Below are 27,209 nucleotides of genomic sequence, written 5' to 3'. Positions count from 1 at the left end.
TGGAAGTATATTTCTACAGCAGCCTCAGTGCTTGATAAGGGTTAAATGTGTCTCTTCACCTGCATAAAAGTCATGAATGTACAATGTATGAGAGTCATCTCCTCCCTTCTACTCTTGTACTCTTTCTCCTATCTGTGCTAAGGCTCCTTTCTTTCCTAGGGGCTGCCTGGTCCCCAGGGTCCCGTCGGTCTTCCAGGCGAAAAGGTGAGTTATGCTTAGCTTAACCATGAAATCCATGCAACTGTTTTCTTGAAGCTGATGGGGAAAATGCAGAGAGGGGACACGACATTTTGGACTGGGGGATCTTTAAGCTACACTGGCATATCCTTAGGCACAAGGCACTGTTGCTTAGAGAAGGCACTGTTGCCTTCTTCATGTTTAGTGGATGGAGGGAGGGCGCTGATCTTCTGTGATTGCATGTAGTGATGGCTGCCAATTTGGATGGCTTTAAAGGGGGAATTACACTATTTAATCCAGGATAAGGCAATAATGGCTCCCCATTATGATGGCTATATGCCCCCTCCCGTGTGGCAGGCACTACAGTTATGTATACCATTTGCTGGAAGCATGGATGGAGCATGCTGTTGATTCACATTCTGCTGGTGGGTTCCCTACAGGCAGCTGTTTGCTCCTTGTGTGAGCAGAATGCTGGATGAGATGAACATTCAACCTGATCTAGCAGGGCTTTTCTTATGCTCCTAAGGGTTTTTTAAATATATATATATATCTATATATAATTTGATTTGTCAAATGTGTGCACTGCCCTGGGATTCCTGCTCTGAGAAAGCCAGGACTCAAATAATACTTTGCTTTTCTTCTTTTTCCCCTGCTGCAGGGTCCACCAGGAAAACCAGGGATACCAGGAATGGCTGGGATTGACGGACCTCCGGTAAATATCAGTGATATTCTAATTGTGCACAAACCTAGTATCTAGAAGACAGTGGCTGCCACCTCCTGCAGCAGGTGCAACATCTGGGGGGTAATATACATATATGCATGCTTGTGTGCACGCACATACACACACGCATATATATAAGAGAAGCAGATATGAACTCTGGTCTTCAGTGTAAGATAAATGCATTCACTTTCCCCCATTTTTCCCATAAATGAACACAGAGGAAAAAGCAACCAACCTCAAATAGAAGAGAATTCTCATCCACCCACAAAAGCACTTCTACTGATGCTCACTTTCAATGCAATAGATCGTATGTTCACAGGATCAACAGGAGCAGCAAGGATTGAGAACTGCTTTTCTTCCTCTTCCCAGTCTGATGGCTTTCCTTGTAGAGGGGTGAGGCCTCTTTAATCAGGCATCATCATCTCTCTAAGCAGGTGCATTATCCAACTGTGTCTTTCTGGTACTGCCTTTCAGGGCCATCCTGGAAGAGAAGGGCCACCTGGAGAGAAAGGAGTCCAGGTAAAGATGTGAGTCTGTCAGACAGAAGTACATGCCAAGGAGGCAATAACCTAGAGGTGGCTTCTCTTTGGACGTGTCCCCTCTGCCATACTAAAATATCAAAATCACATTATTAGTATCCTCATTTTTTAAAGGGGGGGTATATCTCTTAAAAACCTTTCTTCTCCAGGGTCCATCTGGTGCAGCAGGGCCAATTGGCTACCCCGGTCCCCGTGGAGTCAAGGTAGGTCTTGTCACCTCCTGCTAACTTCTATTAATCCAGAATGAGACTCTGGGGTGATTTTCTTTCTTCCCTTCCCCTGCCCACACTCTTCAATTTACATTTGCGATCCTAAGTATGCCTGCTTCAAAGTAACTATAATTGAAATCAATGGTATCTACTTCCAAGCAAGTATCACCTGGACTGGGTTAGGTAAGGTTTTCTGTGCAACACACCAGAGGACCTACCTTCAGCCCTCAGAATCTCTTGCCTTGCAACTTGGCCCTTCCTTTAAGGCTTGGTGCCTTCCCATATTACAGCAGATCTGACATGACTTCCAGGCCACCTATGAGCAGGGCTTCTGTTGCAAGTCATAATTGCTGGCTCCTTTCCCATCTCTCTAACGCTGTCATACCTTTCTGTGTTCACACAGGGGGCCTTTGGAGTGAGGGGCCTGAAAGGCAGCAAAGGTGAGAAGGTAAGTTTCCAGCAGGAATGTCAACTGTTCGTTTTAGACAAGGGATCTTGGGGATTTCATTGAATCTCTGGATATTGCTCTTGGTGCACTTATGTTCTAGATTATGTAAATTTAACCTGTGGAGAAGAAAGCCTGTGTTGGGATGGAATGGACATGGGGATGATTGGCCTCTTGGTCCATTCCTAGGGCTCTGATACATCAGTTTGTTTGTTTTAAATTGAGAATCAAAGGTCCTGTGGTCAAGCAGGCCTCATTTGGAAAATATTATGTAGCAAAGATCAGATCTTGAAGACATTTGAAATCCATCCAAATTTCAGAATCTGTTGTTGCAAAATTCAAACTTTTTCCAGTTTGACATTTGAAGTCTGACTATGGGGTAATACTTTTTAAAGAAGTCGAGAATTTATTTTGTGCTTACACATTCTACAGTAATGAAGTTAAGCTACCAACTTGCCTTGCTTCTGTTCTCAAGTCCTTATATTCAATAACCATCCGTATAACTGGGAATCCTTTCAGAAGGATTGAAATTGAATTATCTGCAAACAAGCTGAGCAAGCAGTCCTATTAGCAACTTGCCAGCCATTTGTCCTTAAATAGGACATTTATACCCGACTCTTGAATTAATCAGAACCTGAGCAATCTCCCTCCACCACCAAAAGAAGCAGCATGGAATGTTCTACCACTTTCCAAGCATCCTTGTACAGCACTTGAGTGGCCGAGGCATCTGTTCCTTTGGCAGAAGCTTAGTTTTGGTCCTTTGGAGGAGTTACGGTGTTAGCCTGATTTCTAAGTATAGCTTTCAGTTATACAGGAAGGGTCTTTGAGCACCATACTGAGTGGACTTTGGCAATGTGACTGCAAGCTTGTTGTTCCACCTGGCAAGATTTTGATATGTGGACATTTCTACTGCTCTGGTTACATCAATCCCTTGTTTCTCTCTAGGGTGAAGATGGATTCCCCGGCTTTAAAGGTGATATGGGCCCAAAAGGTGATCGGGTGAGTGATACTCTTCCCAGTATTCTGCTCTTCTAAGGGAGTTGTGGAGATTATAGAAGGCTCTTCCTTATGACACCTCAGTTAGGCTGTGGGGAGTGGGGAATGGACTGTGATAACAGCAGGATTGATCCACAGCCAGATGGCCTGCATCTTGCCAGGGACTGAAGCCTTAGATGCTCCCATGGTTCCCCCATATCACAAAATATATCTCCTGATACTAAATCCAAAGGGCACTGTGTGGCTTGCACTGACATGGGATCACTTAGGTTAGGGAAGGACAGAAAGAAGAACTCCAGATGTTCTGGACTTCAGCTCCCAGAATGCCTGACCAGCCTTTTGCTGGTAGCAGTTTCTGGGAGTTGAAGTCCAAGATTTCTGGAGATCTTTCTTCTGCCCACCACTAAGATGACATGGAAGGAAGCAGTCTGATCAACTGAGGGTCAAACTTGCCATGCTTGATTTCTGCTTCCACTTTAATTGTTACCTAAGAATTAATAAAATACCTATTATTAAATAAGAATGAATTAAATACCTATTTAATTAATACCTAAGAATTAATAAAACTTTACAAAATGCACCTCTCCCTTATAACAAGTTGTGCAGCTAGCTGCAAGCTCTCACAAGTCTTATTTTCCTAAATTTCCTCCAGCTGTAGTACTGACCTCAGAATACTTTTTATGGCAGAATTCTGCAACTGCCACTAGTGGGCACTCTCTTAACTCCTTTGTTTTGTTTGCAGGGCGATGCTGGCCCATTGGGAATACGTGGTGAGGATGGCCCTGAGGGGCTGAAAGGGCAGGCAGGCCCTGCTGGGGAAGCAGGTCCTCCTGGCTCCGCTGGCGAGAAGGTGAGCAACAGTCCCACCAACCTACGTGTGTCTGTTTTGAGAAACTTAGAAAGCCATTAGTTCACCTGGCACAGTATTGTCTGCTCTGACTGGCAGCTGACCTTTGGGCCTTTCTCATCACTTGTCTGGTCCCATCACCTGCAACCTGGTTGTTTTTAAAACAAATCTTTGAAACACCTGGGATAAAGCTTGGGGTTTTCTGTATGCAAAGCAGGTGCTCAACCCCTGAACTGTGTACCCTTCCCTTACTAAGGTGGTGCAGAACTTCAGATGGGAAGTCAGACTGGGTCCTCCAAAGGTCCCAATCCATCTCTCCAGGGTGTGCTTCCTCCAGCCTCCCCCTGGCCACCAAATATTTGGTGGTTTTTTGGCTTTTCTGTTGGATTTCCCCTCGTTCTGTTAGGTGGAAATGTTTCATCTGTGCTTAGTTACTAGCAATAACAGTCTCAAGCTAGAATGACCTGGATTTATGACCCTGCCCTTCTCTGCCTTCAGTACACCCACCACTGCTATGTGGCCCCTGCAAATGTCTCTACAATGGAATCCGGGCCCTGGGCTGAAAGCCATTCCCCACCTGTGCCTTAACAGTACAGCTCTTTCCCCCACAACTTAGACCAGGGGTCTCAAACTCGCGGCCCATGGGCCAATTGCCGGGCCAGGCAGGGCACGGGGGAGGGGCCCTGCAGCCTTCAAAGTGCCGGCGGCGCCTGGGCTGGCCGCGGGATGAGTGGCCCACCACCACCGCGGTGGTGGAATACTTGATGCGGCCCAGCCTCACCCAGACTCTGCTTCCAGCGGCCCCCAGGGAAGTTGAGTTTGAGACCCCTGACTTAGAAGAACTTGTCTAGCATTTTCTCTAAAAGCATGAAGTCTTTGATCTCCTCCTCTTTTTGCAGGGAAAGTTGGGAGTGCCAGGCCTGCCAGGCTACCCTGGCCGCCAGGGACCTAAGGTAGGTGTGAGAGCAATTCTGGCATAGAGAGAAAGAATTCATGCCCTGGTCGCCATCTGCTGTACTGAGTGCATTTGTTCCTCCACAGGGCTCAACTGGATTCCCAGGGCCACTTGGCCTCTTTGGAGAAAAAGGCAAACGAGTGAGTGAAGCAGAGAGAAGTTGTGGGGATATATTTGGAAGTGCAAGAGATGGGGAAGGTGCCCACAGGGCTTGCCAGCATGTGGGCAGGAAGGAAGATAAGGGAGGTTTGGGTGTGTGGCCATTAGGACTGTATCACAGGGTAGCTCTCAAACCGCTTACATTTGTAGTTTGCAAAGATTTCAGCCAAGGCTTCCATATAAGATATTATATGTTACTCAGCATGAGTTGTGGCACAGTGGTTAATTCTCCAGTGTGGGTGCTCATCATGACAGTTCCTAAAGCCCCATCTCCTAGTGGCATCCATATCGACAAATCAGCTCTGCCATTGTACATGCGAGAACAAGCCACCTAAAGACTTTGTGTTATAACAGGGATGGGTCACAATGATATAGAGAGATCTTTGGAAAATCCATTTCTCCTCTGCTGTGGTGAGGATTGCAGCTTGCAGAGAGAGAATAGGGAAGTCTGAGGTGGGTAGCAGGTGACCTCATGGCCCCTGCTGGCCAAAAAACTCCAGGGCTTTGTCCCCCTGAGTCCTGGCTCCACTACACTGTTGCATGTGACTCTGCTCACTCCCAGTGTAAATTGCAGCAAAGCCACAAAGCCGCTGTCCTGAGCAGAAAAACAGGCCACTTAGTATCTGTGGGAGTTGAAGTGCATTTAAGGAGACCAAGTCTCAGACTGCAACTGTTCATGTCGAGTGCAGCTTTCAGATATGGGCTTTCAAAGACTGATCTAGTTTTGAGTGGCAAGCAATGGGGCTTTGGCACAGCCCTCTTGGCTTTTCCAGTCCTCAAAGAGTGAGTTTTCAGTAACCCCTGAATATCAGCCTTCCAAATGTTGAGTTTTTCACAGGTGTCTAATTTATAATAGTGCTTACCTTTTATATTCTACATTTGAAATGAGTGAAGGGCTTGATATACATACGTACCTATCAAGTATCAGTTTAGCTTTCCCTTTGGTGGTGGGTGAGGTCTTGTCAGTGTCACACATCACACATGGAAGGTCAAACAAAATGATGTGGGAGATCTGTGAGGTGGTTCCCCTGGAGGTTTTCTTTCAGTGTTGGTAGCAGCTGCAGGACAGCAATTTGGATCAGGATTGTAACAGTGAGATTTGAACTCCACCTGACCTGCACACCTAGTGACCTGGTTTGCATCCTCCATGATGGCTTGTTAACTCTGCCACTTGGATCTCTGTAATTAGCCTTGCTGGTCTGATTAGCCATGTCATCCGGAGCTGGGAGGCATGGCTTGTTTAGGGCTGTTGTTGGCTTATCTGAGGGTTGCTGTCCCCCCACCCCCACCCCAACACAGGCATGTGGCCCAGGTTCAGAGGACATGACACACCTGAGAACAAGAGTAAGTAGGAAACTCTGGTCAGCACACAACTGGCATGTGTGGTAGGGACAGTAAGTCCTTACAACCTTTTTCCTTTGCTGCAATTGTGCAAACTGGCCCAATGTTTTCCTAGACAAAATGCCTTCTTCTCATCTCTACCTAGGCTCCTGTTTGTTCCACAGAAGAAAATTTGCTGCTACCATAAAGGTCATGACACAGATTCAATGCTGATCTGATTCTTTGTCTGGACCAGCTAGAGGCCAAGCTGAGAGCTGAACAAAAAATAATTGGAGGTTGAGTTGAAAAAGGAAAAATGAAAGCAGGGTGCACAGGTGAAAGGCAGATCCAGCTGAGGAAGGAAAGGACCAGTTGGTTGACCCCCTTACCCCAAAGCAAGTGAGAGAAAAACAGCAGTTGTGAAAATCCAACTGGTACCAGCTCATATTTGCAGCTGAGCAGTCTAGCCTTCCTCAGTCCTCCAGATGTGTCAGATTATAACAGTCACCATCCCCAGTCTAAAGAAAGAAGCTAGAAGTAATCTTAGTTGTCCCAGGGGAACAGACCATATGGGTTCAGCAAAATTTGCACAAAATAGAAATACCACTCTCTAGTTGCAATAGGAAAAGGGAACTAAGGTAGGCTGTGGAATATAGCAGGGCTTATCCCTGTAGTCACCATCTAAGATGGTATAGATTTACTTTGCAAGCCTTGTGATGGCACTAGTCCTACTGGTGATGGTGCTGATTAAGCTGCTCTCCCGTTATAACTTTTGTTCAAATGGGTACAAATCCATGTTCACTGCATGTGAGAAAGATGGCTACCAGAGCACCAGCTATGCTGTGGTTTTCTGGCCCATGCCTTGCAATGTACACAAGTGCCATCTAATGCACAGCTCCACCCAAGAACCTGTTTCCAGTGTGAGGGATTAAGTAGGACTGGAATGTATGAACCAGGATGGAGTGACTGTAGAGTGCCTTCCCTTCTCCCCTGCAACAACAACCAGCCCTTGAACGTCTGGGATTGGAGTAAGGGCTGCCAGGACAGGAGGCTTAATTTCAAGGGTGAGGGGAGGCTTTCATCTAAACATCATTTAGTTTGAATCGATGCTCCCCCCCGACTCCAAACTCCCTTCAGTCTCCAATGCGGTTGCATGCTTGCAAGATGAATCAGAAGTTAATGTGAGTTGAACAGAAGATGTCAACCTCCAGCAAGCAGGGCTTCTTGACTTGCCTCTCTTTTATCCCAGGATGAGGGATGGCAGAAAACGTGACAGACTGATTAACTCTAGGGCACTGAGACCATCACTCACCAGAGCAGGGACGGGCAGAAATTGAATCTCCAGAGGTTTTGTTCTTCAGCTCCGAGGAGCCAATTGCCAAGAATGCTGAACACTGAAAGTCCAGAATGCCTGCCTATCGACTTCTGCCCATCCTTGACCTTGAGGCATCTCAAGAAGCCCTTGCAGTAGAACAGCTGGTGTTGTAACACCTGCTGTCTGGAGTACTTTCCCAACTGGCATTAGGCAGATCTGACATTCAGGTGTCTTTTAAGAACACATCTCTTTACACAAGTTTTCCTGGAGCTATGGCTTGTTGATCCCAGTAGAGTATGCCGTTTCACTGTTTACTCATGTGTGTTGTGTTGTTTTCAATACCATAATATATCTCTGTTCATCACCTTGTTACCTTTGATGTGCATCTGAATAATAAAAGTAAATACAGTGACGGGGAGGCACAGCGGCATACAAACCTTTCTCTGTGAGAGTGTGTGTGAGTGTGTATTACTCCCCGTCTCACCATCCACATCTCTTTCTTTTCTTTCCTAGGGCAAAGCTGGCCAAGCTGGGCAGACTGGACAACGTGGTCCCCCGGTGAGCCATTCAAAGCAGGGCTCTGTGGGATTCTTCTCTCATGTAGATGTAATGTTCAACTTCATGGGTCGATGTACAGCTGAGTTAAATTCCATTTGGCCAGCAAGGCTCACTGTGTTTAAAATCCACACACCATCCCCTCCCTCTAACACACAACTGCCCACTTAAGAGCAAAGTAAAACAATACTGATTGAAAAAGGAAATACTGATTGAAAAAGGCACTAGTGGGTAAAGCACTCGACTGAGACTTAGGAGATCCAGGTTCTAGTCCCCACTCAGCCTTTAAGTTCAGTGGGTGACTTTGGACCAGCCACTGCCTCTCAGCCTAACCTACCTCACAAAGTTGTCATGCGGGTAAAATAGGAGGAGGATTGTGTAAACCACCTTGGAGGAAAAAGGCAGGACTTAAGTGTAAGAAAAGCCTAAATCAAGGGTAGAAAAAAGATACACCAAGGAAGCAAACACTTGAGCTGTATAGATTTAGACTTTAGAGCCCATCCCAGAAACATGGGGGCAAGTAGTGAATCCAAAGAAACAAAGGATGCAGCAAAAGAAAGCATCATTTGAACCAAGTGTAGTGAAATTTCTTCCACTTTCCCCCCAATGAACTTGAAGGAATCTGACAGGATGATATTACCATTGCTACCTGAAATTCCACTTACAGTGCAATCCTATGTATATGTTATCCAATTGTGTTAAGTGAAACTTATTCCATAGACTTGTGCACACTTACCTGGGAGGAAGCCCAGGTAATCTGTCACATGAACACAGAGGGACACGGTTCTGAGAAAACCTGCAGATGACTGTACCAACAAGAACCTAAAAAGACTCTTCAACATTCAGATTAAGTGTGCAATCTGACACTCAAACACACATTCCCTGCCCCCCAGAATGCTGAATGTTTCCCTCCACTCTGGATTTGGGTGAAATTTTGCATTATCCTGATCCAGCTGCCAGGTTTGAAAGGAGAAGCACTTTGATGTCATCTCTTGCCTACAGATCTTGCATGCTAGCAAGTCTGACCTTCAGGTTCACTCATCCATTCCTGATGGTTCTCAGCATACGACTGAAATACCCATCATGTGGCATGCATGCTATGCAAGAAGCAACAAAGACACTGTCCTCTGGGTTAGGTTCCTTTACTTCTGGGCTTAGCAAGTAAATGCCAAAATGAGAAAGAGGGACCTGGTTCTCTAGAAGTTCATGAAGATGTGTTGCTTAGATCAAGAGCATATGAAAACCAAACAGTATTTTCCCCTTCAACATGGGTTATATAGATAGTTCAGTGAAACCTCCATGTGGCATTTATGGATTCCTTTCATACGTATATGTCCCTGCTTCCCTTTCCAGGGTCCTCCAGGTGAGCGTGGTTTGCCTGGGTCTACTGGAAAACCAGGACCAAAGGTATTTCTGTTTTTTCTACAGGGAAAGTGGTCTTGGGCATTTCTCAGTGCCCTCTGCAGGGTGCTGGTTCTGCTGCAGGAATAAATGACACTGGAAATTCCATTTTGGTTAAGCCTCCTGGAATCCCAGTCTCCAATCTGGCAAGGGAAGGCAAACTTCCATGGTTTTATTTATTTATTTATTAGTCCTGAGGGGATTTATATTTTACGTTTTATATTTACAAAACCTGGACATTGCACAGAAGCAGCTCCAAATACAATTTCCCTGCTTTGTTTTTTCTGGAAACTTGTCAGGAGATGAGGTGTCACCAAAAAAGAAAAACATGAAAGAAGTTATATTTAGCTGCCTCAAGTGGCTTAGGTAGAATTTAAACCCCTTTTGCAGCAAGATACCGAAGTCCCCACCAATTTTAGTTCACACCAAGGTTCATGGTTTGTCCCAAGCCTTTAGGTGTTCAGGAACATGCAAGTATATACTCCCTTCTTTATTTTTCAAGGGAAAAAGAGATTTGACTGCTTGTTGTCAACACTTTCAGAACCTTTAAAAAGGGGTGTTTCATTTTGCATCATTTTGCTTTGTTTCATTTAATTTTGTTTCATCTTGTTTGGTGTTGTTTAATGGGTACTGGGGGTGTTGGACTGGGACATGCACATACACATGTCCCACCCCAAAACCATTGAGCTGGGACTCACCATGGGTTATTTGCAGGACTACCAGCTCAGCCTGGATTTTGCCGGGGTGAATTCTCATGATGTTGAAATGCAGCCTTTATCTTTATGCTAAGCCATGGGAGCTATATTCCATTGCACCAATGTCTTATTCGGATTAATAACTATTATATAAAGCAACATTGCTTTGGCAAACTATTTTATAATCCTTACTGTGGCTCCTTGAAGAGCATCAGTGCAGCCTTACAACTCCATACAGCTCTGCATTTTCAGGAGATTCAGTAGCATCCCAACCTACCAAAGACTTTGCATTTGTGAGTCTGCTGACTTTAAAGAAACTTCTCATCTGAGCACTGTAGGCAAAAATTTCTTCTTTATATTCTTTGGCCCCTGTCAAATAAATTGCTTCTGGGCCAGGCATGGGCATTCCTTGAAGGCAAGGATGTATTCATTATCACCCAAGCAGCAAAACTGGCTTTGGCAACTAAGAAAATATAAGCCATGTCTCAAAAAATATAGTGGAGTATGGAGGGGAGTTCTTTTTTAGTTTGTATTTTTAACATTACTGGTTCATTGCAGGGGTTATGTATTTCTGCAAAGCATTCCTAATAGCAGAAAATGCTTGTTTGTTTGCTTGTCTGATATGGTGGTGCCATATGGCTTTAAACCATGAAGTTGTATACAAAAATACATATATCTGAAGCAATGCAATAAATGTGTTTGTTTTTAATGAGTGTGAAAATATGTAGAAAATTTCGTGCAGAGTTAAAACCAATGCAATCTGGGGTTGAGGCAGTACAAACATCTTTGGGGAAATGAGCAGAATCAAGCATGGCAGATTCATTCATCCTGGTGTCCCACGCCCATTGTAGTCAGGATCTCTAGGGTGATTTAATTTTTTGGCCACTACCACACTTTTTTTCCTCCTATAGGGTGACTCTAGTCACGATGGAGCCCCTGGATCTATAGGGGAAAAGGTAAGTTGAAAGAGAAGTCCCTGCAGGAAACATTAAAAAAGAAACTTAACAGCCACCTGAGTGGGATGGTGTAACATGATGTCCTGCAACAGCAGGGGGTAGGACTCGATGGCCTTCATGGCCCCTTTGAACTCTACCATTCTATGATTCTCTGAAGGGAGCCTAGGATGGGAAGGTGTCAGAAAAGTCCATTTTGCTGCCTTGGTTAATGTCTTTCTCAGAAAAAAGGGTCATGCCATGCCACTAAAGCCAGGACAGGTAGGATTTTCTTTAGATCACAGGTTTCTGCCACACAAGGCAGGGAGAATGAGGATGAACTAGAGGATTCTTCTATGCAATGGGGCACCAGAGGCATTCATGTCTGCATGTAATATATGCTATGTGTGTAGCATATGTACAAGAAAGTGGGCACATGTACACTTTGATTTGACCCCCCACTCAGTACTGACAGGTGAGTCCTTGAGGATTAACACATAGAGCCTTTAGGCTGGAAGTAGTCCAAGGCATGATATGGTGATGGTAAACTGGAGGGAGGAAGCTGAAGGTTTGACAAGGAAACTGGACAAAGCTTCTCATAGTGCTTTTTCTCCCTTCTGCCCACAGGGGCCCACTGGACCACAGGGGCCCAATGGATTCCCAGGACCAAAAGGGCCACCTGTAAGTATCCCACATTTCTTTTGTCCATTTTTTAACAAGGGGAGGTAAGGAACAAAAGATTAGAACACAAGTGGAAAAATGTTGCCAAGAAAATGAAGCATCCTACAGTCTAGCCTGTATAGGTTTGCGTTAGAATTACATATGCAGAGAGAGTCAAAGCCCATGAAAGCATCATCTGAGAAAAGAGTCTGAAAGAATAGTCTCTCTTTGCCAGACTAGGACTGCTTTGTGTGAAGACAAACAAGTCAGCATCGACCCCTATTAGCTTGGACTTCAAGCTACAGGAAAGGAAAAATAGTAATTCTTGGAGGAATTCTAGGTGTCTCAGAGCATGATCCTTTGGACATTAGATGCTATCTAGGCAGCTGTAGCCTAGATTACAGTTCTGGTTCCAACCTCAAAAATGTTTTCCAATGTTGGAGCTGGGAGTCCAACCCTGGAGCATCCTTCATCTGCCTTCACAGCCAGCGTGGTTCCCTCTGGACATGCTGTGACTCTGAAGTCACAAGTGTGACTCAGGAGCTGTTGCAGGGGTAGGACAGGGTGTTTCAAGGGGTGGGGGTGAAAGAGGTTCTGCCAGGATTTGAGGAATCTTTTTGGTGCCTCACCCCTCTTCCTCACAAGCAGGAGGAAAAGACAGATGTCCAAAATCAGCTTCCTTTTGCTGAGTGGGGGAAGTGCAGAGACAGTCCTTTCAATGGCATCCTAAGGGTCCTGTGCTTGTTTAGGCAGATGTCAGATTGCTCTCTAAGAAGCGGGTTCCTGAAAAACTTCACCTACCAGTGGAATGCCTTCCCTTGTATGATGTAGACTGGATTAACTCATTTATATATTTACTGCTCTGAAGCCTGCAGCCTAAGGAAGCTGCTCAGGTCAAAGCCATTAAACTGACTGAAAACAAGGTGCTGGTAGGAAATGAGTGCATCACTGTGTATGTGTATGAATGCAAATCTGAATGTACAAGATTTTAAAGTCTCAGACTCACTGCTATATTTTGGGAGAACACTGTTTGATCTCTAGTCCAAAGACGAAATCCACTCAGTCACCTACTGTCCTACAAATGGGAAAGGGGTGCATGTTCTGGGAGCAAGAGATGGGCAAACCTTTTAACAGCCTTCAAATTATAGGACACTGCAGAGTGCCATAAATTATTCTGTAAATGTGTTGGCTTTGCAGTACTACATATTTGTATCAAGACTTCTGATTTCATGACAGTACATGCCCAAGAAAGTTATGAAACTAAGAACGTCACATTTTAAGATTTGTCCTCAACTTTCAACCCTTTATCTTTTGGGGGTGTAGGGGCAGAGAGAGAGAGAACTTAGTTTAGCCCTTTCCCATTTAGAGGCTCTGCTGGCTGACCTCTTCTGCCTTATCCAAACCCATTTAGTCCAAAGGGGAAAGGATCACTCTTTTAAGTGTCACCTTACCATACCTAAAAGTTTGCAATGAAAGCCAGATGTTCAACCATTTGAAGCCTGCATGTGTATTCAGCAATTTTAAGCTAAGGCAACTTGTCTGAAATGGAATCCTTGCCCCACCATCTTTATTTTTTCTACAATTAGTTGTCCCTTAATCATTTAATTGCCCAAAGGAGATTAAAAGGCATGTAAATTGTGAGGCACATTTCTCTCACATTTCAGTAGCTTGCAATCTTCTGGATTGGTCAAGGTAGTTCTTTTCAGTTCCTCTGTGATAAGGACCCCCTCTTTCCAGAGCTATCCACTTCCCATCTCTGTAGTTTTGAGCTTCATTTAGAAGCTCTTCTGCTGGGCTGCCTTCAGATTCCACAGTCCTCCCTTCTTCTCCCATGTTCATGATCAGAACACTGGTGGTGGAACCCCTACCTGCCTCTTCAAGGATATGCGATGTGCATGTCCCACACTGCACATTTTTCCTAATGCCTCCTTTGCCTCATCTGCACTTTTGCTGCTCTATTACAAATAGTTGTTTTTAGCTCTAGCTCAGCATAAGCTACCCAACATATGTTGCTGTACGGTGGAACACCTATTATTTAATAGAGCCACAACAACCTCATACCCATAGAAGGGAAAAGAGTAGACATTCTTATGGTGGTTGTTCACTGCAGTTATTGGCCAGGTTCAGCTTTTTGGCATAAAACATGCCTTGGAACTTTCTGAGTTGTGTGCTTTGGAAGATTTGTTACAGCTTCTAGGGGTATTTCTGGGGCAAATGGACATCCCCATCCCCATTCCCATCAAATATTTCTGTTTGGTAGGGCCCTGCTGGGAAAGATGGCTTACCAGGACATCCAGGCCAGCGTGGTGAACCAGTGAGTATCAAATTGAGGTCAAGCCATTTTGGTGCTCTAGGCAAAGGGTAGGCAAAAAGTAGCTCTTCTGATATCTGGGACTTGAATTCCATGCATTCTTGACTGTTGGCCATTCTGGCAGGAGTTTCTGGGTGCTGAAGTCCAGAACATCTTGAGCTCTACCTTCTCCCCAACCTGCCCTAGATAAGAGGCCTGGCTTTATGTTTCCTTTCAGTGATTTTGCCTGGCATGAGACATCACTGCTGTCTCCTCTTTTGTTCCTTAAGGGGTGAGAAGTCTACTACTGCCTCCCGTACACCTTCCACCTTCTTGCTGGAAGGAAGGCAAATGAGATGCATTTTTTCTGTGAGGTTCTGAGGTGACCAATTCCTCTGAACTGGAAAATGGCCAACTGGGCTACAGTTGCACCTCTGCTAAAGAAGAGGTGGGGCAATATGTATCAGGGCCTTCTCAGCAAACATGTCAGATGTCTCATTTATCTAGTGGATGGGTGAACCATAATGGAAATCTGTGTTGGGCTTCTTGCTTGGTGTCACCTCCTTTTCTTTGAATTCTAACCTTTCATTTCTCCTTGCTTCAGGGGTTTCATGGCAAAACTGGCCCACCAGGGCCTGCTGGGGTTGTAGGACCACAGGTAAGATGTTATTTTTCATAAACAAAGGAATCATTTAAGCTATGGCAGCAGAAAGGTTTCTGTGCTTGCAAGCCAACCTGGTAGCTAGAGTTCCACAGCCTGTCGAATGTCTCAAGTATGGGAAAGATAATTAGTAGAAACTATACTGGAAAAATATTTCAGAGTTGACCTGGAATGGACGGCAAAGGGGGATCATTGACAAGGGATTCTGAACCTCACTGTAGAGGCCATGTGTGGTCATCTGCTTCAGGCTCATTCTGCCAGGCCTCACTCTAGCTCTGAGAATAGCTACAGCTATGTCAAAGATGGTCATGGGTGGTTTGGAGGTCAGGCAACAGATCAGGGAGATAAAGGTCAAAAGGCCAGAGGCAAGAGACTTGGTCAGGTGGGATGAAATATCAAATTGACCAGCTGTGTGAGAAACGAGGAGTCTACTGTTGCTACTAATCATAGGGGAAAGTTGTCAGGTTGAGGAAACCATCTTGGTTGCAGAGGTTTCTCAGAGCCTGTTGGCTAGGGGAGTCAGCTGACAGTTTTCACATTGGAAGTCTCCCTAGCATCTTCATGCTGGAATTTCAGCCTAGAGGGCACCTTTTATCAATGAAACCCAGTTAGACTGTCCTCTTGAGGAACCAAAGTGCTGGCGATGCAGGGCATAAGATGCTGGAGATGGACTAAGGAATTCCTTGCTTCTCTGCAAACACACACACACACACACACACACCAGTCCTTTGGGGATTCTTCTATGTAAGATCATTTTGCTTGAGCAGAACAATGGTACATCCAGTCCTGTCTCTGCAGGGAATAGTCAGACAAGGGCAGGCAAATTGTAACCCACCAGATGTTTTGCCAACTACCCCCATCAGCCGGGTCAGCATCACCAGTGGTTGGAGAGGATGGGAGTTGCAGGGAATGATGGAGAAAGTTGATCCTATTTTCTTTCAAGAGGCTGTGACTTTTATAGTTTGTGGTGACAGGAAAGAAATGGCAAAGACACAATTTAGGGAGCACAGAGATCTGAACGGGGAATCTTGCCTTCCCTCAGAAGTTAAGAAGAGCTGTGCTGGATCAGCCCACTTTCCTGTCTGATCCAGCATTCTTTTCCATCAGTGACAAACAACATGCCTATAGGAAGTCCAGAACAGGACAGTTGTTCGACTCCAACGCTTACCAGCTCCATCCAGCATGATGGTGATCAAAGGTGATGGCAGCTGCAGTCCATCCACGGGTGACATACCTCCAGTTTAGAGAGGGAATAGAAAGACAGGGAACTCCTTCACCCTCTCATCACTCAAACTGGAGGTCAACACATTTACCTTGGCAATAGATCCAGGAAAAAGAAACAGTATTACTCCTTCAGGGAATGCAATACCATATGGAAGTTATTGCCACAAGTTACGGTGTTTCCCATTAATTTAGAAGGCTTGAAAAGAAAGGATCAAACAAATTCAAGGAGGAATTGGATTGTCCATGGCAATTCACCATGATACCATGGATCACTGCCTTGTTGTGGCAAAGGGGCTTGCGTAGCTCAATGAAGCTATGAGCTATGCCGTGCAGGGCCACCCAAGACGGACAGGTCATAGCAGAGAGCTCTGACAAAACGTGATCCCCTGGAGAAGGAAATGGCAAACCACTCCAGTATCCTTGCCATGAAAACCCCATGGACAGTACCAAAAGGCAAAAAGATATGACGCTGGAAGATGAGCCCCTCAGGTCAGAAGGTGTCCAATATGCTACTGGGGAAGTGCAGAGGGCTAGTACTAATAGCGCTAGAAAGAATGAAGTGACTGGGTCAAAGCCGATAGGACACTCAGTTGCAGATGTATCTGGTGGTGAAAGGAAAGTCTGATGCTGCAAAGATCCATACTTCATAGGAAGCTAGAATGTAAGAACCAAGGCAAGCTGGATGTGGTCAAACAAGAGATGACAAGACTGAACATCTACATCTTAGGAATCAGTGAACTAAAATGGACAGGAATGGTGAATTTAATTCAGATGACCATCAGGTATACTACTGCGGGCAAGAATCCCTCCGAAGAAATGGAGTAGCCTTCATAGTCAATAAAAGAGTAGGAAAAGCAGTACTGGGATACAATCCCCAAAATGACAGAATGATCTCAGTTCAAATCCAAGGCAAAACCATTCAACATCACAATAGTCCAAGTCTGTGCCCCAACCACTGGTGCTGAAGAGGCTGAAGTTGACTGGTTCTATGAAGGCCTACAGCACCTTCTAGAATTAACACCCCAAAATGATGTCCTTATCATCACGGGGGATTGGAATGCTAAAGTAGGAAGCCAAAAGATAACCGGAATAACAGGCAAGTCTGGCTTCCTGCTTCTGGCAGGGCACAGGCTGGTAGAATTTTGTCAAGAGAATACGATGGTCATAGCAAACACTCTTTTCCAACAACCCAAGAGACGATTCTACACATGGACATCACCAGAAGGTCAACACAGAAATCAGATTGCCTATGTGCTCTGCAGCCAAAGATGGAGAAGCTCTATACACTCAGTAAAAACTAGACCAGGAGCTGACTGTGGCTCAGATCATGAGCTTCTTGTTGCAAGATTTAGGCTTAAATGGAAGAAAGTAGGGAAAAGCACTAGGCCACTCAGGTATGACCTAAATCATATTCCTGATGAATATACAGTAGAGGTGACAAATAGATTTAAGGAATTAGATCTGATAGACAGAGTGCCTGAAGAACTATGGATGGAGGTTCGCAACATTGTACAAGAGGTAGCAACTAAAACCATCCCAAAGAAAAAGAAATGCAAGAAAGCAAAATGGCTGTCTGAGGAAGCTTTACAAATAGCTGAGGAAAGAAAGGAAGCAAAAGGCAAGGGAGAAAGAGAAAGATACACCCAATTGAATGCAGAATTCCAAAGAATAGCTAGAAAAGATAAGAATGCTTTCTTCAATGAACAGTGCAAAGAAATAGAAAACAATAGAATAGGGAGGACCAGAGATCTCTTCAAGAAAATTGGAGATATGAAGGGACTGTTTCATGCAATGATGGGCATGATAAAGGACCAAAATGGCAGGGAACTGACAGAGGCAGAAGAGATTAAGAAGAGGTGGCAAGATTACACAGAAGAACTATACAAGAAAGAGCTTAATGTCCCTGATAACCACAATGGGGTGGTCACTGACCTCGAGCCAGACATCCTGGAATGTGAAGTCAAATGGGCCTTAGGAAGTCTGAGCAACAACAAAGTTAGTGGAGGTGACAGAATTCAAGCTGAGTTATTCAAAATCTTAAAAGACGATGCAGTAAAAGTGCTACACTCAGTATGCCAGCAAATTTGAAAAACTCAGCAGTGGCCACAGGATTGGAAAAGGTTAGTTTACATTTGGATCCCAAAGATGGGCAATGCCAAAGAATGCTCAAACTAGCGCACTATTGCACTCATTTCACATGCTAGCAAAGTAATACTCAAAATTCTACAAGCTAGGCTCCAACAGTATGTGGACCAAGAACTACCAGAAGTACAGGCAGGATTTTGAAGAGGCAGAGGAACTAGAGATTGAATTGCCGACATCTGCTGGATCATGGAGAAAGCTAGGGAGTTCCAGAAAAACATCTACTTCTGCTTCATTGACTATGCTAAAGCCTTTGATTGTGTGGATCACAACAAATTGTGGCAAGTTCTTAAAGAGATGGGAGTACCAGACCATCTTATTTGTCTCTTGAGAAACTTATATGCGAGTCAAGAAGCAACAGTGAGAACTGGACACGGAACCACTGATAGGTTCAAAATTGAGAAATGAGTTCGGCAAGGCTGTATACTGTCACCCTGCCTATTTAACTGATATGCAGAGCACATCATGAGAAAGGCGGGGCTAGATAAATCACCAGTTGGAATTAAGATTGCTGGGAGAAATATCAACAGCCTCAGATATGCAGATGATACCACTCTTATGGCAGAAAGTGAAGAGGAACTAAAGAGCCTCTTGATGCAGGTGAAGGAGAAGAGTGCAAAAGTTGGCCTGAAACTCAACATTAAGAAAACTAAGATCATGGCATCCAGTCCTCCCACTTCCTGGCAACAAATGGGGAAGAAATGGAGGTAGTGACAGATTTTATTTTCCTGGGCTCCAAGATCACCACAGACGGGGACTGCAGCCAAGAAATTAAAGGACGCTTGCTCCTGGGGAGGAAAGCTATGGCAAATCTAGACAGCATACTAAAAAGCAGAGACATCAACCTGCCAACAAAAGTGCGTATAGTCAAGGCTGTGGTATTCCCAGTTCCAATGTATGGCTGTGAAAGCTGGACCATAAGGAAGGCTGAGCACCAAAGGACTGAGGCCTTTGAATTGTGGTGCTGGCGGAGACTCCTGCGAGTCCCTTGGACCACAAGGCGATCAACCTGGTCAGTCCTAGAGGAGATCAACCCTGACTGCTCTTTAGAAGGCCAGATCCTGAAGATGAAACTCAAATACTTTGGCCACCTAATGAGAAGGAAGGACTGCCTGGAGAAGAGCCTAATGCTGGGAACAATAGATGGCAAAAGAAGAAGGGGACGGCAGAGGATGAGGTGGCTAGATGGAGTCACTGAAGCAGTTGGTGTGAGCTTGAGTTGACTCTGGGGGATGGTGGAGGACAGGAAGGCCTGGAGGAGTGTTGTCCATGGGGTCGCGATGTGTCGGACATGACTTTGCGACTAACAACAACATTCACCATGATAGCTGCAAAGGAAACTTTTGTGATGCCTCACTCTTTCTAGCCCAGTCATGACTGGTTTTTTGCCCCAGCTTTCTCTTAAATGGTGCTGGTTCTTCTCTGCATCACAGGGAAACTCTGGAGAAACTGGCCCCATGGGAGAGAGAGGTCACCCTGGTTCCCCTGGTCCCCCAGGAGAGCAAGGGCTGCCAGGTGCTGCTGGCAGGGAAGGTGCCAAGGTGAGTAGCTGGAAGAAAGTGGAGGGATCTGGGTTACACCTGGGGATGGGGATGAGTGACAAGGGTCCTCTCCCAAAAGGCAGCATCCATATTAACTTCAATGGACCAGCTGCATATAAGTTCAGAAAGTGCTGCATTTTTTTTCAGTTCCAGGGCAGTGGGCATTCTTCATTCTACTACATGAGAAGTAGTAGCTTATTTATTTTATTGTTAGGTTTTTATTTAAGCATTTGATGCATTTGTTTTATTCTTACAATAATTTTATGCTTGGCCTTAGTTGCCTTGAGCATTAATTTTTGGGATGGAGAGGCAGGGTATAAATCAGTTGAATAACTGCACAATCCAAGGCCATGATAAGCAAGGACACTTGCAGGAAAACATCTTGGCAGGGCCACTGATGGAAGCAATTGACAACATATAAAATATGCTGGGGCAAACAAGGCAATTCCACATCAGGAAGGACAAATGTATTTCCCTATGGAGCTGGGCAAAGAGAGAAGAAGGTTTTGCTTTCCAAAGCCTTACTAATGTACCTGTGTAGGACTTTGCCTGTGGCGCAGAGTATGGTCTGAAGGCACATAAGGCATTCACTATATTGAGGATAAGCAGGTCTGGGGCTGGCCTGGGCTTGGAGGGGAGACCCCCCTGGGAACTGCACATAACCGCCTTGAGTTCCTCAGTGGGAGAAAGGTGAGATAGATATAAACAAGTATTTCCTGATGGTTAGGTACCCTGGGGTATGGAATGAGCTTCCATGGGGGGTGTTTGAAGCCCTATTGGTGAAGGTGTTTAAGGAAAGGCTGGACATGCACATGGTAGGCATGTAATGAGTGGAGCCAACAGGAGCCAGGGGTCAGATTAGATGGCCCAGGAGGCCCCTTCTGACTCACTCTGTTTCTATGTTTCAATAAATAAATAAATAAATAAATAAATAAATAGTAAGATCAGACTTTTACTTCTAGGGTGATCCTGGACCTAGTGGCACCCCAGGGAAAAATGGCCCTCCTGGAATGAAAGGCTTCACAGGGGCACGAGGAGCTCCTGGAGAGACCGTACGTGTTTGTCACATTGGGGAAAAGGGACTTGGTTGGGAGATGGTGGATTTGGAGCAGAAGCTGACGCTTGGCCTGCTGCTGCAACAGCAAGCACTTTTGTCACACAGAAGCTTTGGGGCATCTACAGTTTCATCTACCTGTGATCACTGGATGCAACCTCCATATCTGAAGCAGTATCCCGCTGGATATTTGATACTATGGAGGGGACAAGCAACAAGGAGGCACACTGCATGCCCTTCTAGGCACAGGGTCACTGGCTAGCTGCTGTTGGAGATATGATGTTGGGTTAGACAGGCTTTTGGGTGGAGTTCTCATGCTCCTCTGCGGGAGGGAAATCAGGGTGAATGAATGAATTCCTCTTGAGTTGATCGACCTTACAGAGATGCAGAATCCTGGATATATTTTAGCAGGTCATCATAAGCCTGGGCTCAGAGTGTGCTCTCAGCAACCAGGGAGGTAAAGAAGATAGTCCCAGCATAGCTGCTTCAGGTAACAGTGGCATCCTTCCCCAACGACGTCCCTCCAGATGTACTGGGCTGGAACTCCTATAATTCTTAGTCAGTAAGGCCATGCCATGTGGAACTGATGGGAATTCCATCAGCACATCTGGAGGGTACCAGGTTGAGGAAGGCTGCTTTAGGTTTAATGTTCCTGAGGCCAGGGAGAGAGAGCAGATGAGGCTCACTAATACAGTGTTCAAAGTTGATGATCCAGAAGCATGAGAGTCCTGATTACAAGTTGGTCAGCAAGCCTCAGCTGAACTGAGATAGATGTATCAAAGGAGGGTGCCCTCCTCTTTTCCATCCCCAAACATGTGCCTGATTGCCCATTCCATCCAGGCACCATTCCAACCTGACTGAGATGCCTTGGGAGTTAACTTCATCAACTACGGTGGCAGTGAACCACCTTGTGATCCATTTTTCTGCTCATATGCTTTAATGCATTCATGGTTCTTTCACCTATAGCCAAATTCACATCCCTTGACACAGCTCCCCATTTGAACACCAGGCAAAGAGACTGCATGTTAGAAACTGGAACATGCAGAGGAGTGGAGGCTGAAAAATACATAAGCATAAGCACTGCAAAGTGAAATGGAAGCAAATCCACACAAATGCAGCTAATATTGATAGGTGGGATAAATAAAACACAATGTCCCATTTCCCTCAGTGGTCATTCAGATGCTTCTTGGAAGCACACAAAGAGGACAAAAAGGCAACAGTCCTTCCTGGCTGTAATACCTCAGTAGCAACTGGTATTCAAAGCCTTTCCCTCGGTGTTTCTAATCCACTTTTGATGCCATTTAAGTTGATGACCATCACCACATTTTCTGGTTGAGAATTCGTTCCTTTAACCATGCACACATTGCCAGTTCAAGAAGTGCTGTCCTCATCTCAAAATCTTATGGGCAACATGGTGCCATGGCATCACCATGGTCGCCATGTGATCTCTGATGGGTTGGTATTGCCTCTTTTGTCTTTTCCAGCCCCACCTGGAGAATCAGGGGCCTTTGGATACCAAGCAGGTGCTCTGCCACTGGGCTACAGTCCACCCACCTTGGCTCACAGATCCACAAGCCATTTTGACCCATCTCTAATTGTTTCATTGTGTTTCACCCCACAGGGACCAACTGGATTGAAAGGGGCTGAAGGGCCACCTGGGCCACCAGGCCCCACGGTGAGTTGACTGGCATCTCTTCTGGAGCTTGTAAGGAAGACAAGAGTCCTCAAATGTGTGAACAGAGGGGCAGAGGAGCGTGTGTTGCTGAAGGAGTGGGATGTTGGGCATGAAAGAGGCAGTTGGTCTGGGCACGTGTTTCAGGGCCAGGGTGAAACCACTCTTTGGATGAGGATCATGACACCTGGGAAAGGAGCCCTGTAGCTATTGAGATTGGGGAGGCAGAAGACCGTATCTCAAGGCCGTCACCTTCAGATATTCAGGCAGACCCTGGGAACTGACAGCATCTGGAAGTGCCAATGGGGGATGTGGAAGAGGAGCTGGAAGAGCCTGGTCTGAACCCTGGCACCATGATGTGGTGCTGGGAGAGAAGGGCTCTCCTGTTAGAAGGTTTGCCCATTTCCAGAGGGGCATTCCCAGAGGGTTGGGGCCCAGGTTTACTCAAAAAGATATTGTTTCTAGTTTGGGCTCAATGAACTGCTTCGTTCATGCTCAGAGACTCTTTCTTTGCTGGCTATAGCTTGCTGGATATACACTGGACCTAGCCAAACAATGGTCTGTTGGTTGCAAGCGAGAAGGCCCTGCCATGGGGGAACTTCTATTGTAGCAGGATGAGTCTTCGAGTGGAACTTTTGCTGGCACATTGATGGGATAATGATGAATATGGTTGACCACAAAGAAGAGGCCCATAATAAAGCAGGCTCCGAGCAAGGGGGTGGGTTCTGTAGACATGGGCTCTGTCTCTTTCTCAGTACAGGTTGCTCAGATAGCTGCATCTAGTTCTGAGGAGGAGGTGGAGGACCAAGGGGATGAGGAGGAGTTGTATGATCCAAACTAATGAAGATTCTCAGGCGGAGCATGAGGATTTCCCTGGCATGGAAAAGGAAGAAGGTTTTTCAGGGCAGGAGGCAAAGCAATTGCAGGAATTGCAATTGCAAACAAAAAATCATTTGTAGTGTGTGAAACAAGCTGCCCAGCTACAAGTTCTCAGACATTCCCTCCTGCTAGCTCTGAAGTGGCAAGAACTGCCAGAGGGTTAAGGCAGAAGCTTTACTGAAAGGGAGGGACATAAGGGAAGTTTCAGTTTGGATTCAACTCTTTACAAGGGCAGATGCTTCTCTCTCCACTTTAAGTGGCAGTTGTATTTAGAGTTCATACTGTTCTATAAAAGAATTGCACCTCTAAAGGTTCATTTTGAGTTTGATGAACACAAGAGAAAAGGGAAAGTGCCAGCTCATGAAGGGTTTATATAGTTGTTCCTTTCCCACAGGGTTCTCCTGGTGAGCGAGGCCCCTCTGGGCCAGCTGGGGGCATTGGACTTCCAGGACGAGGAGGTAGCCAGGGGCCTTCTGGCCCTGCAGGGGAAAAGGGGGCACCGGTATGTACAAATCCATCCTTTCATCCTCTTTACACCTTCCTTGGACCAGCAATCAGTTTCTGGGAAAAGACGTTCATTGCTCAAAGCTACCTGGAGGCCATTTACTTGGTCTGGGAGTCCAACACCACTCCTGAGACATTTCTGGGTGTGCTTTGGTAGAGGAAAGCCACTCTGTATATACTTAACAGCACATTTCATTATTACCATTTCACAAGTTCCATGATTGGACTTGGTGCCTAGTAAGCATTAGTGTGAACAAGTAACCTCTACTTTTCACTTTCATCAGGAAGTAATTCCTTACCCACATCCCTCTTATATGATCTTTGTCCCCATCATGGACTGTTCGTTCATCTTAAATCTTAAAATACCTTTCACTCTGTCCTCAGAAAGTGCTTTGTGGGTGCTCTGTGAACAAGCATGTGTGTAACACGCGCACACACGTGCGCACACACAGAGTGCCCTCATTATTTTTAGGTGGACATCTGAATGCAGGACCAGATGTTGGGTTTTTTGGAGAAAAGCAAATGTGAATGTGTACATCTGCTTTTGGGAACCACTGCAAATCTTACTGGGATGTCATAAAATGGGTGAGGGGAGGGAGAAGGAAAGAGAACATGAAAGGACTGCAAGAGAATATCGAAATGTTTCACTTTCTCTCTGGGGTTGTGTAATTTATTTATTTATATGTATTTATTCATGCCATTTATGAGCTGACCTTTAGCCAAAGCTCTCACCGTGGCATATATAATAAATGCAAATGCAATAAAACCAATAATAAAAGCACATATTTAAAAGAATGTAAAAGCAGGAACAATAATAATTTTAAAAGGAGAGATATATCAAAGCAACTTAAAAATGGGAAAATACAGTTTAAACATTCATTCATTTTATTTATTACATTTCTATGCCACCCAACGACCCAAACTTTCTAGGTGGTTCACAACATGATAAAACATAATATAAAACATATAACATTCAAAATTTAAAACCATTTTAAAACAAATTAAAAAGCAGTGGTCAATAAAATTACCATAACTGTATAAGGCCCCTGCTTTCCACGTCCTCTGCTGTCACCTGCCTGGAAGGAGAGGGCCTTAATCAAGGGATGGGAGACACTCAAGAATGGAAGCTGCTTGTACTCAGCGGACTTTGGTGTATCCTGCTACCTCAAGGGCCAAAAGCAGGTCATATGAGACCTTTTGTGTGAGGTTTATTTGGGGGTGGGGGGAGGGGGGTCTGCTTTTAAAGCAGGACATGATTTGCACATATTTTGAAAGTAAAATATGGTTGCAGTGTGTGCAATTTGCAGAAATCACAGTCTCAGTTTGCACAAATGGGGGACATATTTTCTGCAAATTCCCATGCTTAAAAAAAAACCCCTTGTAAATCACAATGTGCTTTAAAAGCAGACCTTACGTTAACTCAGTTTGCATCAGAATGAGTCAGCACCAGTGCTGCGTAGATTGGCCAGACTCTAGGTTACTGAGCTTCAATGCACTGAATTTTGACCCCTCCCTGCAAGTGGATTCCTCACACACCCCTATCTTACCAAGAAGATGATGATGTTGGTGCCAGGTGGACCTGACTGGGGACAGCATTCCATGGCTGGGGACGCCACTGAGAAGGCCCCGGTTGCCATTGTCTGAACCTCCCACATTACAAAAATGTAAACATACTTTTGTTAACTGCCCAGACAGCTGTTGGCTATTGGGTGATATAAAAATTAAATAAATAAACAAACAAACAGCAAATTAAAAGGAGTGGTAACCAAGCAAATTGATGGCAAGCAAATGTGTCACTATCTGAGTTCAACGGTCAATAGAAAAGAATGAAAGGTATTACAGTAAAAATCAACTTAAAATTGAAAAAATGGTTGGAATGAAGGGTGGTCTAAATCAGTTGTCTGTGTGGCCTTTCTTCTCAGCAAGGGGTGATGCAATAAGGTTATGGGCTGCTAACTTCAGCATATTGAAAGGAAGCTGTAGAATGGATATCAAGGCAGAACACACCTGAGTACTTCCAAATTGCCCAGGTTGCTGGTTGTGTTCACTCTCGGGTGAAAAAGCAAATTGTACAGACATACCTTGGATAAGCTTTGACATTTTGGGTCTCTGTACTCACTGGGATTCATTCCCCCATGTGAGAAGATAGCTGAATTTCCCTCAGTACTGTTCCGCTCCGCTGCTGTCCTCACTTCCATCTCCACTTTCCAGGGTGAGAGAGGCCCTATGGGTCCAGCTGGGCATGATGGAATCCCAGGTCCAGCAGGGTTGCCAGGCCCCGCTGGGCCACCAGGACTTGCTGGAGAAGATGGTGACAAGGTAAGGTGGCTTACCTTATTGAAGTCAGTTCATCCGGGGGTTTTCTCTGCCAATCCTCCACCGAGCGCATCCTGGCAGATCTAGCACCGGTGCTCTGGTGCTCGCTTGCATCACAAATAAAGGCAGCAGGTTTTCCACGAAGGAGTTGTGGTCCCTATTTATCTACTCACAGATGGTATGCTTTTGAACTGCTAGGTGGGCAGAACCTAGGGGCAGATGATGGGAAATCACCTCATCCAACAAGGCTGGACTTGAGCTGCTGGAGTGTCAACCAGTTCTGATCAACAGTTCCAGTGACATTAAGCCACTATGCCACCACATCCCCCTGTTTGGAGGAAAAGGAGAAATATGTATTAGGCCCACCACAGGCCCATTTTATTTCCTTGACAATGTATTCCATGGCAACAGCATTATTGTTGTGATTTCCCTCAGTGGTCTCCTCAGGCAAGGCTTTACTCATTGGGCAGAAGTTTACCTGACTGGTTTCCTTGGTGATGCTTACGTGCTCATAGTATGTGTTCTTTCTCTCTCTCTCTCTCTCTGCAGGGAGAGATGGGTGGTCCAGGACAGAAGGGAAGCAAAGGAGACAAAGGGGAAGCGGTGAGTTGAAGTCAAGTTGCTGGTAGACTTTGTGGTATTGGTCAGCATAGCTGCCCCTTAAGCCCTATTGTTGTTATTGCTTATTGTTTTTTAATTGACTGGACCAGGCAGAGAACTTCAGGGGGAAAAATCCTGGAAGAGAGTGGGTGGAGAATTAGAGGAAGCTACTGTTTTATGCTATGCCTCTTCCCACAGGGTCCCCCAGGACCTATTGGAATCCAGGGTCCTATTGGGCATCCAGGCCCTGCTGTGAGTATTTCCTGCACCCCAGAATCTGTAATGGTACCTTAAATCTTTCCTACAGATCAGTTCCTCTCCCTTATCCCTTCTTTCTTCCATATGTTGGCATCAGTTTATCCTGCAAAACTTCTGACGGAGGCTCTCAGCTGGCTGAGAT

General features: G+C 45.3%; 1 protein-coding gene across 1 annotated transcript in view; it reads left to right on the top strand.

The window, feature by feature from the left end:
- Window positions 1-27,209, top strand: part of COL5A3 (collagen type V alpha 3 chain) — an 86,786-nt gene that overhangs the window by 30,978 nt on the left and 28,599 nt on the right. Inside the window, exons 20-41 of the mRNA XM_044431503.1 lie at window positions 160-204; window positions 836-889; window positions 1,373-1,417; window positions 1,587-1,640; window positions 2,050-2,094; window positions 3,037-3,090; window positions 3,830-3,937; window positions 4,834-4,887; window positions 4,976-5,029; window positions 8,197-8,241; window positions 9,592-9,645; window positions 11,246-11,290; window positions 11,894-11,947; window positions 14,187-14,240; window positions 14,821-14,874; window positions 19,677-19,784; window positions 20,747-20,836; window positions 22,460-22,513; window positions 23,784-23,891; window positions 26,105-26,212; window positions 26,759-26,812; window positions 27,008-27,061. Of these exons, the coding sequence (XP_044287438.1) occupies window positions 160-204; window positions 836-889; window positions 1,373-1,417; window positions 1,587-1,640; window positions 2,050-2,094; window positions 3,037-3,090; window positions 3,830-3,937; window positions 4,834-4,887; window positions 4,976-5,029; window positions 8,197-8,241; window positions 9,592-9,645; window positions 11,246-11,290; window positions 11,894-11,947; window positions 14,187-14,240; window positions 14,821-14,874; window positions 19,677-19,784; window positions 20,747-20,836; window positions 22,460-22,513; window positions 23,784-23,891; window positions 26,105-26,212; window positions 26,759-26,812; window positions 27,008-27,061 (1,395 nt within the window). The remainder of the gene's footprint in view (window positions 1-159; window positions 205-835; window positions 890-1,372; window positions 1,418-1,586; window positions 1,641-2,049; window positions 2,095-3,036; window positions 3,091-3,829; window positions 3,938-4,833; window positions 4,888-4,975; window positions 5,030-8,196; window positions 8,242-9,591; window positions 9,646-11,245; window positions 11,291-11,893; window positions 11,948-14,186; window positions 14,241-14,820; window positions 14,875-19,676; window positions 19,785-20,746; window positions 20,837-22,459; window positions 22,514-23,783; window positions 23,892-26,104; window positions 26,213-26,758; window positions 26,813-27,007; window positions 27,062-27,209) is intronic.

Source organism: Varanus komodoensis, unplaced genomic scaffold (assembly GCF_004798865.1).
Source record: "Varanus komodoensis strain SLA01 unplaced genomic scaffold, ASM479886v1 scaffold22, whole genome shotgun sequence".
NCBI classification, from domain to species: Eukaryota; Metazoa; Chordata; class Lepidosauria; order Squamata; family Varanidae; genus Varanus; species Varanus komodoensis.
The sequence above is the reverse complement of the archived record's forward strand: the minus strand, read 5'-3'. Positions and strand labels throughout refer to the sequence as shown.